Source organism: Pieris rapae, chromosome 10 (genome assembly GCF_905147795.1).
Source record: "Pieris rapae chromosome 10, ilPieRapa1.1, whole genome shotgun sequence".
NCBI lineage: Eukaryota > Metazoa > Arthropoda > Insecta > Lepidoptera > Pieridae > Pieris > Pieris rapae.
This window is the reverse complement of record NC_059518.1, coordinates 8,852,606-8,870,002: the sequence shown is the minus strand read 5'-3', so window position 1 is coordinate 8,870,002 and position 17,397 is coordinate 8,852,606. Positions and strand designations below refer to the sequence as shown.

The window sequence follows — 17,397 nt, the reverse complement described above, 5'->3', positions numbered from 1 at the left end:
TTCAAATAAATTAAAAAATAACTCACTTTTCCTAAAGATTGGATTCCCTTTTGCTTTATGTCTCAAAACAACGTGGTCCTGTTTCTGCAGCTTACTCCTCTGTGTGTGATCCAGTCCCTTCTCGTTATCGTAATCCTTATCGTCCGAATCGATTTCGTACTTGACGTCGTCGCAGGAGTCGTTCTTATCGTTATCGCTACACGTGTCTTTGTCGTCATGGCGACGAGACGATTCCTTGGCGCTGGTCGTCTCACCGATGTCGGATAGAGAACTCTCCGAACCAGATTTCACCAGGTTACCTATTAAAAAATTTAGTCACGTCACTTAAAACAAGGCAGGTCGAAACGATGCACGTATTTGTAGAAGAGGGGACATTAAACCAGATGGGTCGCGAGTGCGTTACTGGCCTTTTAATAATTACGCTCTTTTCTTATAAGACCATGTCAAATTCGTTCGGAAATACTTCAGCTGGTTCCATCTATTAGCGCAGCAAAAACTGCCTTGAATTTACGCTTAATTGTGATTGGTCAATAGAATTATCTAGATCGTGTCGCAATAGAATCTGTAGATCAGAGAATCTATAGATTCTATTGCGACACGACCCGTCATCTTATACCTTAATTAGGCGCAAGAAAAGCCCCTGTTACTTAAAGAATAAGCAAAAGGAATAAAAAACATTGCATTTTTACAATGTAAGTGCTTGACAGCGTGAGTAAGCCCTAATTAGCGATTATAAAGACTCTTGGAGAGTTGCCTATTCTTGCCAATTCTTCTTTCCCACTCTACGCCCTTAACTTGCGAACAAGTAGTAAATGTAAATTTTGAAACAATTTAACATATTTTCCGTAGACATAAGTGTATTGTGTACCTATATTAATAAAGTTAAAGTTAATAAAAGAACATACCTTCCTGTTCCTGTGACAAACTCATCTGCTTAACCAACGCCTCCACTCGTTTAATAGCTGCGTCTCTTTCATTCGTTTCAATTTCTTCACTCTTCACCTCACTCTCTGATCGTTCACTTTCAGTTCTTAATTTTTCGCTCTTGATGGGTCGTTCGATGGTATTGTCTATGGAGCCCGAAGCTTCCACACTTCCGGCTTCCGGTGTACTTTCATCATCCCCTTTGGGTACATATTCGATTGACCACATCTGGAATCGAGTAAATTATTTGATGAAATTTTTTGTTGATAAATTCAAACACAATTTTTTTTTGTAAGTGTGTTATGTGTGTGTTATACTAAACAGAGAAACCTCCGGAACCATGGTGTAAAGTTGTGCTTACTTTGTGTAATGAAGACTGTAAAAAACTTTTGCATATGTTACTTTTTAATTTGGCCATGCAATAAAGTGTAAATAAATAAATAAAATAAGTCTCATTGCACTTCTTTAATTCTGAATATTCCTTCGTCTCTTTCTGTCAAATCGTTTTCACGCTGTGATGAAAGGAGACAGAGCTCTTTTGTCAGAGCGTTGGAATTACTTGACTTAAGTTTATAGAATCCGATTGGGTTCGTTTCGGTTGGGATGATTGGGTTGAATCTCAGCCTACCACGCCCTGAAGATTCAACCCAAGCGTCCTTTATCAGCAAGCATGACATAACATATATATATATGTTGCAATTTGTTCACAATGAGACTTACCCTGACAACACCATCTGAGGAACCCGTTAGTATGACATTGAGGGGATCCCATTCACGAGCTTGGCTGAAGGCAACACATAGCAGCTGAGGGGCACGGTCCGCTCCACCTGACCCCCCTCCCCCTGCCGCTGCCCCACCCAAGGGCTCGCCATTGATGGACCACGCTTGGACCCAACTGCCTGCACATGTTGCTATGTCGCCCTGAAAATAGGTTTTAAATAGATTTATAATTTAGCTTGGGATTAATTATAAAAAAATAAGTGACACTACATACTTTTGAAGATTAGGAGTATTGGCCTCACTACGCCACTTGTAAGTCACTACTTTAACAAGCGAGTCTCATCCCTAAATTCGTAGGTTCCATCCCCAGCCCCGGCATACATATATATGTTTATACATATATGTAATGATACATTTAGAAAATCAAAGAAAAATTAGTATAAAAATTGTAGCTGCAGCTTTAATGTAGTCCTAACAAAATAACATAATGTTTTCAATATAATAACGAATCAAAGCTTACATTCAAACCATATCAGAGAGAAATAATATTTTACGGGATTCTTTGTTGAAAACAAATCACAAAACCATAAAATTAGTGGATAATCTTTGCAAAATAACTTACAGTCAGGTCATCAATAGCAAGCGCAGACACGGGTGGTAAAGGCTGCGTCATATTGGCAAAGTGCGGCGGCAACAATTGCCTCACAAAGGTGCCTCTTTCCGCATCCCATACTATGACCAGGCCGTCCCTACTGCCGCTCACGACCAGATTGTATGCGGAACTGGCGGCAAGACAGGTAACGGCTTCCTCGTGTCCGTATAAACACGTCTTTACTGTCAGACGGCGTCTCCTTGCCCAGTATTGCCATATCGTTACCACCTATGTAAATATATTTAAATAGTTTAAAAGACAAACAAATAACTGATAGGATTGAACAGTTAAAGTGGAAATGGGCGGGTCATATTACTCGCGTTTGTGATGATATATGGGCAAAAAGACACAGAGTGGCCCAGTGGGAAGAAAAAACAGAGGACGCCCACCTGGGAAAATGGAAGGGATAGAGGGGAAAGATTGGAAAATGCGAGGATGAGAGGCAAGTGGAAGAATTTGGAGGAAGCCTGTCGAAAGTCGTTTACTTATGTTAAACATGACATGGATTTAATGTATTTCTGTTTATGTAGTACTTGAATATAGAATTATTTTATAGTTAATATTTAAAAGTAGAATAGGTTTTATTTACAAAAAATAAATAATCATTTGATTTAAGTAGTTGAATTGAGAAAATTATAATAAATAGTTCAAATTTACACTATGTTTTGGATTTGATAAATTACAGAAATTAAAAACTTCGACATAAGTTGTCATAACCGATTGACAAAAAAGCAACTCACCGTGCTCGTTCCAGCCGTCACAAGGGTTTTGTCAGACAGACACACACACGTGACAATCTCTCCGGCAGCCTGAGCGACGCTTTCGCAGACGAACACGGCCCTATCACTGTCGTAGTGGCCCACTCGAAGCGAGTGATCCGCAAAGCCCCAAGCCACATACTTGTTGTATGTGGGCGGCATCAGTACTTTGTTCTGCTCAACGGCCAAGATGGCCTTTTCCGTGTATAGGATCTGACCGACTGGGCCTTTTACCTCTGAAAGGAGACATCAAAATAAAAACTACTGAGACAATGGTGAAGAAAGTTTAACTATTTCCTAACATGGATGCCTGATAGGGTTTTAGTTCACAAGAAAGTCATAGACAAATACATGCACATACGAATTTGGCACACAACAATAAAGACACCAAAAAGAATCATCCAATTTGGTACAGTCGTTCGACAGTTTACACGTACAAATACCGGCAAACATCTTGAACAAATGTCTTTGCAGAAGCGATTTTTAGATATCACTGTGGGGGGGCAGCGGGCTAGTGACGTATCGATCGGGTGATTGGCGAATCAGTTGACGTATGTGTCCTGCACGATGCGCAAACATTCCTCCAAGTTTATAATAATTTAAAAGTTTAAAATAATTGTTTAATGCTCAAGAAGTTTGCCGGTATCTGTACATACATTTTTATTAATATAGATAAATGTTTTATTATAAAGAATTAGTCTCACCTTTAACCGGCTGCAATGAAGGCCTCAAATTCTCCAAATTGTGGAAAAACAATTTGTCAGGAGGAGTGATGACGCCTTGTGAGGGAATGATGTTGTTGGGGTCCAATATGGTAGAGGTCCGCTGGGACATCTTCTTACTGGGGTGGGCCTTCTTGAATAGCTGCTTTGGTATTTGGCCAAAGTTGTTGATGAAGCCTATCGTCGCCGTTTTCTTGAGCGGATCGTCGATACTATAAAGATTTCGTTTTGTTTTAAAGAGAGATTTTATGAGAAATTAAACAAAGTGTTGCCAACAAATATTTATAACCCTAACCGAATAAGATTGTATGTAAATAATTAATAAAATTACATAAATTCTTAACAAATTTACATTCATACTCTATTTGATATAAGAAATATAATATATAGGCATGCCCTAAGACGCATCTAAATTGAATAAATGAATTTTGAATTTTGATTTGAAAGAAAGTACGTTGGAACGTATATATGCAGTGCGTACACGAATACGTATGTTTTGCTTTAACGTATCAAGTGACTTACTTGTAAATATCCACGTTGCCCTCGTAGAACAAATGATGGAACACATTGCAGGCATCCACAGCCGGCTGGCCCTGCTGCTTGTAGCCGAAGACCAGGTCGATCCAATGATGCAGGCGGTGGGACACAAAGTCAGACTCTAGTGCCGCTCGGTGGACCCTGATGAATTCCCGGGGGTCGCCTTTTGCCCAAGGAGGAAGTACTACGTCGCCTAGAGCCACGCCTGATTGCTTGGAGCCTGATAGGGATTATAAGACCAAATCAAGTCCGGAATCGCCAAAAACGCGGAGCAGGCGCTATATAATGTATAATAATAAAATGTTTTTAATTTATGTGAATATTTGGACAAATAAAAATTAGGAAACCTCACTGAAACTTTTAAATATTACTATCAAGGACATGTTATAGTAATAGTACAAATAAATTAATTTCTATAATATTAGTACTAACCTAAGTCAAAATTATTTGAGTTTTCCAAGAATTCAGGTAAGTAGAAAAATTCCGGAATCAATTCCTTCACGTCAGCCATATTGTGTCGCGATGCGGAATTCCATGCTTCTTTTATAGAATGAAACATCCTGAAACAAACATATTACTTGGAAAGCTTTCTTCTCAGTTTCCCTATTTAACTTTTAACGTCACGAACGTCACGAACAAGGATGTGGATTTCAGGAGAAAATTACCTCTAACCTTTTATTAGAAGGTATTAATTATTATTATTATTGTTGTCTTTTAATGCTTGTTTTCTGTTTTTTATTTAATCTGTGTAATCTGTTTTGGCTTTGTGTATTGTATTTGTATTTTGTATAATAATATGTATTAAGTAGCTGTTAGATTACTTATAATTAAATAAATAAAAGGTCGTTACCTGTCTGCCAGGTCAAAATGTCCCCCTTGCAGTCTCAGGAAATGCTGCGTAAAGGGCTCCATCCGTACAAGGTACGAACACACGATCATGGCGGACGAGTAATGAGTGCCGTAATGGTAGGGCGGGGTCTCTCCGTGAGGATCATCCCACTCCTGAAACCAAATAACTATTTTAATATATCTCTTATTTGGGCCCACTAAGGATATAATCTATAAACTCAATAATCATATAAACACAGACTGCAAATTCAAATTTCAAAATTCAAATCATTTATTTGCTAGAATTAGTCTTACAATTAGTTACATAAATTACAAAAATCCGCCACATATGAATAGGCATGCAAATGTCATCTTATATTTTATTTATTTGATCTATTGAATAACAAGACTAGTAATCAAATCCCACATTTAGAAAAACACATTTAGAAAAATGACAGCGTAGAGCTAGTTAGACACCAATATTTGTAAAAATTCCTATCCAAAAAATACAACGATTTAAACGTTAGGCTTCTTTTTCTTGTATTTAATAACATCTGAAGTGATGTTCCCCGCGTTAATTTCAAACCTATGATCTAGGTAGTTCATCGTGATCATCTAGAACGTTCATCATACTGAATGTAGTTTGAAGAGCTATTGAACTAACCATACAACATTAAACAGTTTAAAATAAAATATTAAAACACCTTATATCGTTTCCTGAATTGGTCCAATCTGTCAGAACTCTGTGCGCCCATTGGTTTGGTCAAATCCCTGAAGGTGGCCGGGTCATTGAGGTCCAGTTCTAAGGAGTCATAATCCGCAAGAATCCAGGGGAATACGGGGTACTGCATCAGGTCATTGTAGGACCGTCCAGCCAAAGTGTTTAAATGCATCAAGTACTGGAAGTTTGTTATTTCGCCGCGCTAAAAATTTCAAAAACATACTGATTTCTGGTAATAGGATTTTATGATGATCAAAACTTACCAAAGAGTTAAACAAAAAGAGATTTTATGATGGTTTGAACATATATATCTGTGCTGATAGATCAGACAATGATGAGTACATTGAGAGATCAGACATTTTTGCTCTGTATATATATGTATATTTATATTATTATGCCTTTTTTCTGTATATATTTTACTGTTTCTCTGCCTAATTGTACATTTATATAGCCTTATGATATAAGATATATTAATCCAGTTATTCACAAAAAAATGTCTATAATATTAGGTAACGACTGTATCAGATTTAACTGTATTTCGATCATAAAGTAACTGACCAGCCATCGCTGCGTAACAGAGGTGTCTCCAATGAGAGAAGCTAGAAGTCCACCTGGTTGCTCTACCGCCACGCCCCTCTTTTGACCTGCCACGGAACCTGCTGCGCTATCTGCCATACCCGTGGCTACAGCTGTAAAGCGGCTGTACACCTGTTGAATGAGTAATGATATCTGTTGTCATATAAGTTCACCTTCATCGATGACGTCATTAAAGCTGGATTATTCATGTAAATACGCCAAAGTTTAAATGGTTAACATTATTAATATTAAACGTTATTACAATTAGTAAAAAAATTTTAATAGTTTTTATTTCTTCTTAGAGTTAAAAAATCAACACTTTAAACTGGTTTGTATCAGATAAATCAATTAATATCAACACAAAGTTTTGACTAAAGCAATTTTTTCTATATTTTAATTTTTAGACGAAAAAATTACATAAAAGTTTGCTTAAAAAGATAAAGTAAAATACTTTAACTACATGTTATAAAAAAATACGACATGTTGCAATATATCGTATATTTAAAAAAATACCACGCTATTGCTATCAAACTAAAGGCCTCTAAAGCTTGCATGAGTATCAATAAGATCATAAGATTTGACAACAATTATAAATAGCTTAAGTAATTATTATTTATACGATAATTAACATTTGCCTATTTTTATATGGCTAGTTGTGCTTATCATAACCAAATGTGAATACAATTGCTAACAGACGATTTATCATTAAAACATATTTAACCGAAAAATCATAAAAAAAAGTTTTTGAAACGAGCATTTTTTGTCGTGTAATCCTTTGTATATTACATACCTTATTCCTTACTTTTCTGGGAAAGGCCAACAAATAATTGCGACCATCACTCGAAAATACTTCCAAAGCAATGGGCTGCAGGAGATATCTTCGTTTGTGCACCTCTCTGTAAGGAACAAATGCATTTCAGAACTATACAATGATTTCAGCTATTTTAACTACAAAGCAAAATAAAAGTTTTTATTTACGCGAGAATTGTAACTTTGTTTAGAAAACTCAATATATAAATTTAAATGAAAAATAACGTATTATATATTAAATAATCATTAATTTAAAAAAAAAACATCTTTATATTGATTTTTCTCAAATGAGCAACGCAATATTTACGCCTGTCTAATCCTAATACTGTGTTAGAGATTAATTTTATCGGAGACTGATTTAGATTCATATACAATGTCATGTTTGTAATGATTAACAATTAGCACGTACACAAATTAACGTACGTGTACGGGTTTACAAGTATGGTGGTCAGAGCGACCGCGGCGACGCCATTTTGTCCAGAGGATCTTAGAGATCTTGTATTAATGAATTGTTTAAGAGCGAGCACTAACCAAAATCACTCATCGTAGTTTTTTATCTAAGTATGTGATGCTTGAATTAAAATCAATGAATACATATTGATCCCTCTATTATATACTAATTAATATTTATAAACATTACATAAATTCGTTTAACGTTTACTTCATTCTTGTGCCGTGGAACTGTATCTCCCGTCTCATCTCACTCAGGCTTCAGGCATACGCCTGTTTCACTAGTCACTAGAGCGAGCGAAGAGAGACGTGCGAGTGAAATAATTAATTTTGATAGCAACGCGCTCTTATTTTTTTTAACCAATAACTATATCACGATAACTATATTTAAATATATTATCTGAATAAGTAAATACTAATATCTTTTTAAATTGTCTATTATATTATATATATTTTACACAAAATTAAATACCGTATATCTTCATATAGGAACTTGGAGCATTGCCGCTGATTGCTCCTCTGTATTGCTTGGCTTGGCAGTATGGGGTCGTAGTCATCAGGACAGCTGTCCAGGTCACGAATCTCTCTATTCTTAAGTAGGGTGAAGCCATCTATGACGTAGCAGTGCTCTCGTCCAAATAGCAGGAGACCTTCAGTCGTATCCAAACCTTGGATACGCGCGCATCGAAACATGTGTGTAATCTACAGATTTACAAAATATTGTACTTAATGCTTGAGGCATTACTTCTTACGATATTCATTGTATATATTGAGAACTGGCAGTAAATGTAAAATTAGAAGCATTTAATGTATTTTTTTTTGACGTTCATAAGTGTACATTATGTTAAATGATATTTGAATTGAATTGTATAATTTCTTATTGAATAGGTACCATTTATTAAAATATATTTATTAAAACCTAGTAAAAGTACACACAGTTTTTAATTAAAGTACTCTGTCTCATCACAGCGTAAACATCACTCGGCAGAAAGAGACAAAAGAGAATTTTAGTTGAAAAGTAATTAGTATGGTTATTTTGAAGTGAAACTTCATTATGCCCATGAGGGTTTTTTTTTTGAAACGTCACAAATATGTGCAGCATATAGGAAAAAACAATATTTTTTTTTACATTCAGTAAATTTCAGATTTCTCATATATACCTTCTCATGATGTTCTAGCAGCCGTAAAAGCGTCTGATTATCTGGTGGAGGAGCTTGTTCATCTTCGTCTTCATTATCGGGGCCATCTTCACTTGCTGAAAAAAAATGATATGGAGCCCACTAGAGCCTTTAAAGATTCCCTTGGCCAATCCCTTCGCCAAGGAAAAGCAAAAAGCTACCAAGACAAAGGAATTGGCATCCAAATTACTTTAATTTAAAAATATTAGCAAATAAATAAATCATCAGATTTCTGTAGCTGTTAAATCATTTGTCAATCTCATAAACATAATCAGTTCTGTGTCAACACGGCGTTGGCGTTTTCGGTATATGGCCATTTCCTCACGGTTTTGAACGCTAAATGCGCACATAGAAAGAAAGTCTATTTGTGCACAGCCGGGGATCGAACCTACGACCTCAGGGATGAGTCACACGCTGAAGCCATTAAGCCAACTCGTTCGATATTTTGCATTATTATAAATTTAAAATTATTATTTTTTAATCTGTGACAATCGCTTTAAATGTGTAATTACTATTATCCATACCTTCAGTGGAGTTATTATTGCCTCGACTAACGACTCCGCTGCTCACGAGATCAGATGGACTGCCTTCTTCGTTATTCACTTCCACAGACGTATCCCTGGTACTGAAAATTCATGATTTCATACAGAATTCTATAAAAACGTTTAGCGAATACATAAAAATATTGAGATAGATAAACTTTAAAGGCCGGCAACGCAATTGCAAGCCCTCTGGCAATGTAAGTTTGTTTTCTTTGTGCGGCTGTATCATTTCAATCAACGTTTAGACATTTTGATGTAAACTGTCACTTTGTCAATGAAATAACCCTAGTTTTTAATTCAAATTAAACTGTCCATTTCATGAAATGAAAAAAAATATTCTCGAAAATAATATAGGATTATGCCAGGCTATATGCTCATCAGACAATAACCATGACATTAAAATCAATTAACCGACCCTATATATACACCAGCCATCCTGCACATATATTTTTAAAAAAAACTAATCGGTTTAGGGCTTTAATGACAAATTAATGATCCATCATCAAAAATCTTCTATTTTTTTCCTTCAAAAATAGAAAAAACAGAGCGTCCATTACCATTATATACCATATAGACCATTTAGTGGTAGGCAAACGTTTTTAATGGCGGGCCACAAAGTTAAAGAAATTCTATAGAAGGGCCTGAATTACAAAATAATAATTCATTGTGTGTTAAATCTTTCAATCATAACATGACAAGGAGAATCTATCTTCATCGTCAAACTTTCTTCATCCTTCTTCCGACCCTCGAAGGGCCGTATCAATCACTCGCGGGCCATACTTTGCCCATCACTACTTTAGACATTAAAAAAATATCAACCTTGTGAGATCATCCTCCATAGCCTGTCCATCAACTTCGACACTGTCGGCTTCACCCAACGCGGCATGGGAGCGCCACTGCTGGTACACGCGGTAGTACTCCTTGCTGTCTCGGCTCTGAGCTACTTTGTATTTTAGCTGACGCTGGAAGACATAAAAAACCATTTCAAAGATATAAAAGTCATGATAATAGCGGACTCTATAGCTTAATACTTATTTATTTATCCTTTGTTACCTTATACAAAAACATACACATAACAAAAATAAAAAACTTACTTAGTGTTGTCCTTGAATACTTTTTTTAATACAAGACTGGACAGACACTACAATCCTACCTAATGTTAAGTGTAGGAGGGCACGCCTGACCAAGAAACGCCTGCTTAACTGGCTATAAAGTATGGAAAAGGAGTTCCACTCTTTTGCTGTCTTTTAAAAGAAACGACGAACCAATTGCACGAATGTCGACAAAAAAGAAGTGAAACTCCAGCGCGCTTTTAACCTCATGAGATTTAAAGAGTGTAAGAGAGAATATGTCCCATGCCCCATGCCCCATTTAAGAGCCGCGTAACGTTAGTTTTTTAACAAGATGAAGATCAACTACCTCTAATAAATAAGATGCTCATATACATATAATCAATACGTTAGGAAGTTATTTTTCCTAAAATCATCATATCAATAAATACTTACATTTTCAGCCTTCTCCAGGAGCGGTCTAAAGGGATAGTGCGCGTAGAATGAATAGTTTCGTCGAAGCTGCTTCCGCATACGGCAGGGTCCCTCCGTACAATGCAGCGCCCACTTGTCAAGGGGCGAAGGCCTAGGGGGGCCCCAGAGGGCCCTCTCCCGTGTGAGTTCCCTCCATACTCCCGACCATTCCGCTTGCACGTATCGGGTCGTGTGCGCGCTCGTATTTGCCGCGCACTGCGCGCTCGACAACCAAGATTGTCTGATTTGACAATATTTTAAAGAATTAGCAAGATAATATTTAGTCCATAAATTACGTGAGGTGTTTTTTTTTAATTTTCTGCACCTCCCTCCCTCCCTGGTGAGATGTCGTGAGATTTTATTCAACCCCCTCCCCCAACCCCCAATCTCACGTGAGATTTTTCAAAATGTGAGTTTCTTACGTAAACGCGTTGGATTGTTATTGTAAAAAGAAAAAAACAAATTTGCTTCGTGCTTTTATTTACGACTAGTGATCTTAATCGTATTACGATTACGCTTAAGATTAAATCTTAAGCATGTACAATCTGGATTAAATGGAGCAATATAGTATTTTTTTTTGTTTCAATCAGAAAAAAAATTGCGTGATATTTGCCGAGACCCCTCTCTCCAACGTAAGATTAGATGAGATTTGACTCGACCCCCTCCCCCCCTTAAACACCTCACGTAATTTATGGACGCCCCCCTTAGTAGAATCTGTATTAGACATGAAAAAGGAACTGTTATATAATGTATTCAGACTTTTTCGTCTAGAACATCAGAATACTGACAGGAAAATTATTTAAATCTTTAATCGACAAGTGGAATCCACTCAAATCTTGGCAATGTACTCAATATGTACGCAATCTTTTTCTGAGATTTTGTGTATTAAACTACATTCGAACACAACTATAGGAATACACAAAAACTACAGAGCCGTTTTCAATCATTATTTTCGGTTTAAAAATAGATTATTTCTCAAAAAAAATCACAGGAAATGTTAATTTTAGGAAGCTTAGTTGTGTATATTTTGTTATGAAATTAATAGTAAATAATCTAGATAAAATAAAAATATTAGTTTCTCTGCAAGTATTAAAACAAACTATGTAATCGTGTAAAATCGATTCGCTAAAGTAAAGAAACAAAGAATATGTACAATTTTTTTCCAAAGGAGGATAAAACATCGATGAGATATACCTTAGCATCGCATCGATGTTTCAACTGTCATTGTCTATCTAAAAAGTAGTTTTTTTCCAGAATATTTATTAAATATAAATGAGCGAACCAGGATTGTGACACACAAAAATACCTATACAAGTACGCAAACTGCATCTCACCTGACCAATTGTACATGGTCTTGCATATACGCCAGAGCGTGGTGCTTCGACAACCTCGGTCGCAGCTTCCCTGTGTCTTCTCTTTTGACCTTCGTCCGAGAGGCCAGTCGTGTCAGTCCACCTGTCACCTTTTGTATCTTCGATTGAATTTGATTGTGCAGCTCCCACGGTACGCGGTACACGGCCTGATAAATAAATGCAACGTATATAATACTTGTAGTAGTAGACACATCTTTACATTTTCTCAACGTTTAATATATATACATATATATAATTAGGCTGTAAATCGAAGAACTTTAGAAGTGTGATCGTTGGAGATAGATCATGGAGGAGAACAAAAATGTTCAAGCTTTTTTATAGAAAGGAAATTTTGTTTGGTTTGAGAAAAATTTCTGTTCTTCTTAAAAATCCAAATTTTAAGTATTATTGTATACAGGGGTGAATCTTTGTTGTAAATATAGTTATAAAATATATATATATATATATATATATATATAGAGCCGTGTTGGCCTAGTGGCTTCCGCCTGTAACTCTCATTTTCGAGTCCCGGCTGCGCACGACGCACGTTGTTTTATTTTATATTTTACCCTTTTATTTTAAAAAATTGTATGTTACATAATTAAAAATATCTTTTTGCATATACAAAACCATTAACAAACAGATATTGGTATCAGCATACCTTCCTTTCACCATCCACATAGTGCGACCAAAGGCGATGGGCAGCATCGTGAAGGGTTTCCCTCACGACTCCAAGGTCAGGGGCTTTAGCTCCAGGTGGTGGAGCGCTCAGAGTCACTTTAAACACCTCCTCGATTGCCGGCTTCTTACAGGCATATAGCTCCTCCCACACGCGACGAGCCGCACCCGCCATTAGGTTGCGGCCTTTACAAACAAATTTTAAGAAAAACAGGAAATATTCTAGCTATTCTAAAACTTGACTGTATGTCAAAAACTACTGAACCGATTTTGATGAAACTTGTTACCTAAATTTGAATATACCTGATTCAAATAAAAATGGATCGTAGAGAATTTTGTAGGTACATATACTCCAATATTGCGCAATTCCAACAACAATTCACATACAGGTTAAACTTATAACCTCTTTTTTAGAGTCGGTTAAAAACATACCCTGATGGGCAGTGAGACGGTCATCACGAGCCTCCAAATCCCCACTCGGATTGACATGCCAGGTGGTCCTATGTTGTACATCCAGTGCCACACGCATACTTGCACTAAGCTGCAGTAGGCAGTATGTCAGACACCCCATAAACTCCAGAGAATGGTTGCCTGCCCCGAATATCACCAGCCTACGAACCAACAAAATAATCAGTGGGGCAGAAAGATGTATTTGCGTCTATAACACAAAATTTTTTAGAAACCATAAATTATTTTCCAACAACTCTTTGTGTTTATGGTATGACTCCCATAATTATAAATAGTTGAAACACGTTAAAAATAAAGAAAAAAACTCTATAACCAAAATATGTCTGTATATATTATATTTGTAAGGCAAATTAGATTCTTATCCCTTCCAACCGAATTGTTCTTCAGGAATCAGGAACTATCAGTAACCAGGAAAGCGGAACTAATGTATTTTCTTTTTATGTAATAGAAGGTAACCTGGCAGCTGAAACCGCCCGTTGCACACACACACTTTTATTTTATTTTATTTATTTAAGTATTCCTACAGCTAATACATTAAACAATAACCAAACAATTACATTACACACAAAAGCCAAAACGGAATACACATATAAACAGAAACATAACATAACAGTTTTACAAAGCACAGATTCGAGATCGGTAAATCGAAACATATATTCAACATGAAACAACAAACAAAGCCATTATTGGTAAAAGTTACCTGAATTTTTTAAAATATATTTTTAAGAATTTATTAGTCACATTAAATATATCGATTTGCTGGTAATTTATGTTGTAATCTGTAGGTATGCGATACATAACCGAGTTTCGTAAATAGTTGGTCTTAGAACGAGGAATTTCGAATAATTGGATTTGCCTTGTATTGGGTGATGAAGGGGTCTTAAATAGTAAAAGTGATAACAAGTCAGGGCAGTCAATAAAACCATTGCAAATAGCATGTAAAAATATAAGGTCGCATTGTTTACGTCTACATTCAAGGGATTCAATACCAAAGTACTTGCAGGAATCCAAGTAGCTACTAAACTTTTGGAAATCCTTAAAACTTAAAAACTTAAGGAACTTTTTTTGAATGTTTTCTATTGCTTCAATGTATTTCTTGTAACTGGGGGACCAAACAGTGCTTGCATATTCTAGTGTACTCATAACAAAAGCAAATTTTGCAAGCCTTCTGGCAATGTGTGTGCAAGGGAGTTGTCGGCCTTTCAAGAATTGTTACGCCCTTAAAGGACCCTAAGTCAATTTGGTTCGGAAATACTTCATTGGGCAGCTGGTTCTACATAGTGGTGGGGCGCGGCAAAAACTGTCTTAAACTGCTGTTATTTTGTATTCTGCCTTAACATCCGACAGTGAAACTCAATTGCAGGTATTAGTCCAAACAACTCCTCCGAACACTCTAAAGAAGAATAGGAGAGTAAGACCTACCTGTTGGTAGTTAATTTGTGTAATGCTTCCAGTACGGACATCTGATCGGCGATAGAGTCGGTTGGACGAGATAATAGGAAAAGTATGGTCCTGTTGAGGCAGTGGTGAAGTCCCTCCAACGACACCATTAGAGACTTTTTCTTGGCTTGTGTGACCAACTTTACGAGGAAATCGAAAACCTGCAAATAGACATTAGATGCAGCACTTCTGATATTAATTTATGATATGATTTGCAGTTAGCATGAAAAGTATTTGACACCGCAGAAGAAGAGATTGTCACTTGATACGAAGAAGAATATGGACCTTAAAGTTATGCGGAAAGAAAACCGGCGAAAACTAATATATTTCCTATTTGGCTAGGCGTCTATTTAATTTATTCACAAAGGATATATACTTTATTTTTAATAGCGCGGCAATATCCGAGTGCAAAATTACTGTATAACTATGTAACTATGTATATTCATAAATATATGTATATAAAAATAAATAATACAAAGTAATATTTTATTTTTCGAAACATTTATGTTTACAATATATTTTATAAATGATAGATTGTAACATAATGCAGATACAGGATCATATTTGGTGTGGTTAACTTTAAATATATTATATTTATTTAATTTATAGGGGTATAAATTTATAAAAAATAGGACTAAGGACCCAAAATTGCAGAAGAGAATATAACCATAAAAATTGGAACCATTGCATATATACAAAACACGACATCGATTTCAATTCAACTTAATAGGTACAATGCACATAGATTTGGTTTTTCTAAATGTTCTCTCCGAGACTACCCTCATCTTAAAACATTGGCAGAGTGCGTTTACTATATCTTATTTATTTAATATATATTTAATTTTTTTATCCATTATTGTATATATGGTATTAGTAGTAGTATATATATTTATGTGAATATATAAACAACTTACTGGAGCGGCTGAAGTATTACCTAGACAGTTTTTTGTCTACACCCTGTCGTAGAAAAAACCAAATTCCATTCAACATCAAAGTGTGCATACCTCGTGAGGATCTCTTGACAGTTGACCTTGCCACAGTTTATCAACCAGTCTCGCCGCCAAGTAGCACACATTGGATATATTCGACTCGGAGCCAAACAGTTCTGTACTGAGAAGGTTCTCCATGACGGTCGTCAGTACCTCTGTTTGGTATTCAATCTGTTGCTCACTTGTCGAGTTAGCGGGTGATGCGTCTAGCACTAAATCAATCACCTGCAAATAATTGAATTTTTCAGTATCAATTGATTAACATAGGCTAAGAGCGCTGTTTTATTGTCTGTTATAAATTATCTTCTCAATTAGACCAAATAAAATTTATTTAATTAAATGTTACATTTATGTGTTTGGCAGCCATTTCCACTTCCTTTACACATTGCTAGCGCCAATTTGAGTCACAAATTCGTTTCACATACGAGTCGAGGTATGGTTCGCGTTTTGTATCCGATTCTTAACCTAGTTGAAAATTTTGATTTTAATCTAAAACAGCGCTATTAACCAATTATATAATCCGGGTTAGTAGAAATGCGGTGTGACTGCATTATAATATTAGTAGAGAGGATAGGTATATCTAAATATTTAAAGCTGTTAGATCAAGATTTAGAGACAAGTTTTATAGTCAACTCCTTAACTCCCGAACCCAATAATTAATCCATGATCTCAGATTGGAAACAAAGGACACTGAGACCGTGACAGTCGATCGATCTCCTATATACATCCCAATAACCAAACCCTACGAAGACCATACATTTTTGGCGACGGATAGAATGAAATCTCTTCGCTCTTTACACTCATATCAAATATGATAATCAATATAAACCAAATAAACTAAAAAAAACCGTACATACAATATTAAAATATACGTGTCTGTTTAAAACATATCAAATAGCGTTTTAATTCTTTTAAAAGTTGGTGTAAGTTAACATCCTAAGATAGGATATTGGCACAGTTGATCTGTCATTTTCATACAAACACATACACCGATCCGACCTACTATGGATAGCTTGTATCGACTGATGGCTACTACAATCCTTCGATTGGTTATTGGCACACTTTTATCAATATTTGGTGTAAAATGTCAATCTCAGATGGTCGAAAATGGATTGAGATATGTCATTAGGTTTGGGCGTTAGACAACATAATTATTTTTACACCATATATAACAATTCAATTCAAATTATCTATGCTCAGATCTGGATTTCGACAGATAGGAAAGTAAACTCACTTTGTCTCTGAATCTTGGGTTCAGTACCACTCACCATGCACTCATAAAAAATAAGCAGAAAAATAGTATGTTAGACAGAATTAATATATAGGCGAATATTTACGCAATAAAAGTACGATCTCTGTGTGGAGCAGGGCGTACAAAACATTGACGGAGGCACCGAGTCGTTCGCGATCAGACTCTACGAACAATGTAACTACTGATTATAGTTCTTGCTTATTCAATAGTTGCTTAATATCATGCACCTATACGCTAATTTTATCATCGCTATATTAATTGCTAACGTATATATGTG

The 17,397-nt window shown here is 35.9% G+C and overlaps 1 protein-coding gene across 9 annotated transcripts in view; it reads right to left on the bottom strand.

Moving 5' to 3' along the window:
* LOC110993991 (WD repeat and FYVE domain-containing protein 3) overlaps nt 1-17,397 on the bottom strand; it is a 48,890-nt gene that overhangs the window by 3,799 nt on the left and 27,694 nt on the right. For 6 of the 9 annotated variants that reach the window (XM_022260447.2, XM_022260448.2, XM_022260450.2 and 3 more), the window contains 23 exons: nt 17,206-17,283; nt 15,884-16,093; nt 14,862-15,040; nt 13,404-13,582; nt 12,955-13,157; nt 12,276-12,460; nt 10,924-11,182; nt 10,238-10,380; nt 9,401-9,501; nt 8,859-8,953; nt 8,171-8,400; nt 7,229-7,334; nt 6,421-6,570; nt 5,846-6,064; nt 5,164-5,315; nt 4,746-4,873; nt 4,299-4,533; nt 3,759-3,988; nt 3,037-3,290; nt 2,267-2,524; nt 1,645-1,845; nt 906-1,152; nt 27-299 (listed from right to left, as the gene is read on the bottom strand). In XM_022260447.2, the coding sequence (XP_022116139.2) occupies nt 27-299; nt 906-1,152; nt 1,645-1,845; nt 2,267-2,524; nt 3,037-3,290; nt 3,759-3,988; nt 4,299-4,533; nt 4,746-4,873; nt 5,164-5,315; nt 5,846-6,064; nt 6,421-6,570; nt 7,229-7,334; nt 8,171-8,400; nt 8,859-8,953; nt 9,401-9,501; nt 10,238-10,380; nt 10,924-11,182; nt 12,276-12,460; nt 12,955-13,157; nt 13,404-13,582; nt 14,862-15,040; nt 15,884-16,093; nt 17,206-17,283 (4,315 nt within the window). The remainder of the gene's footprint in view (nt 1-26; nt 300-905; nt 1,153-1,644; nt 1,846-2,266; nt 2,525-3,036; nt 3,291-3,758; nt 3,989-4,298; nt 4,534-4,745; nt 4,874-5,163; nt 5,316-5,845; nt 6,065-6,420; nt 6,571-7,228; nt 7,335-8,170; nt 8,401-8,858; nt 8,954-9,400; nt 9,502-10,237; nt 10,381-10,923; nt 11,183-12,275; nt 12,461-12,954; nt 13,158-13,403; nt 13,583-14,861; nt 15,041-15,883; nt 16,094-17,205; nt 17,284-17,397) is intronic. The other 3 variants (XM_022260452.2, XM_022260453.2, XM_045629915.1) reach the window with 1 other exon arrangement.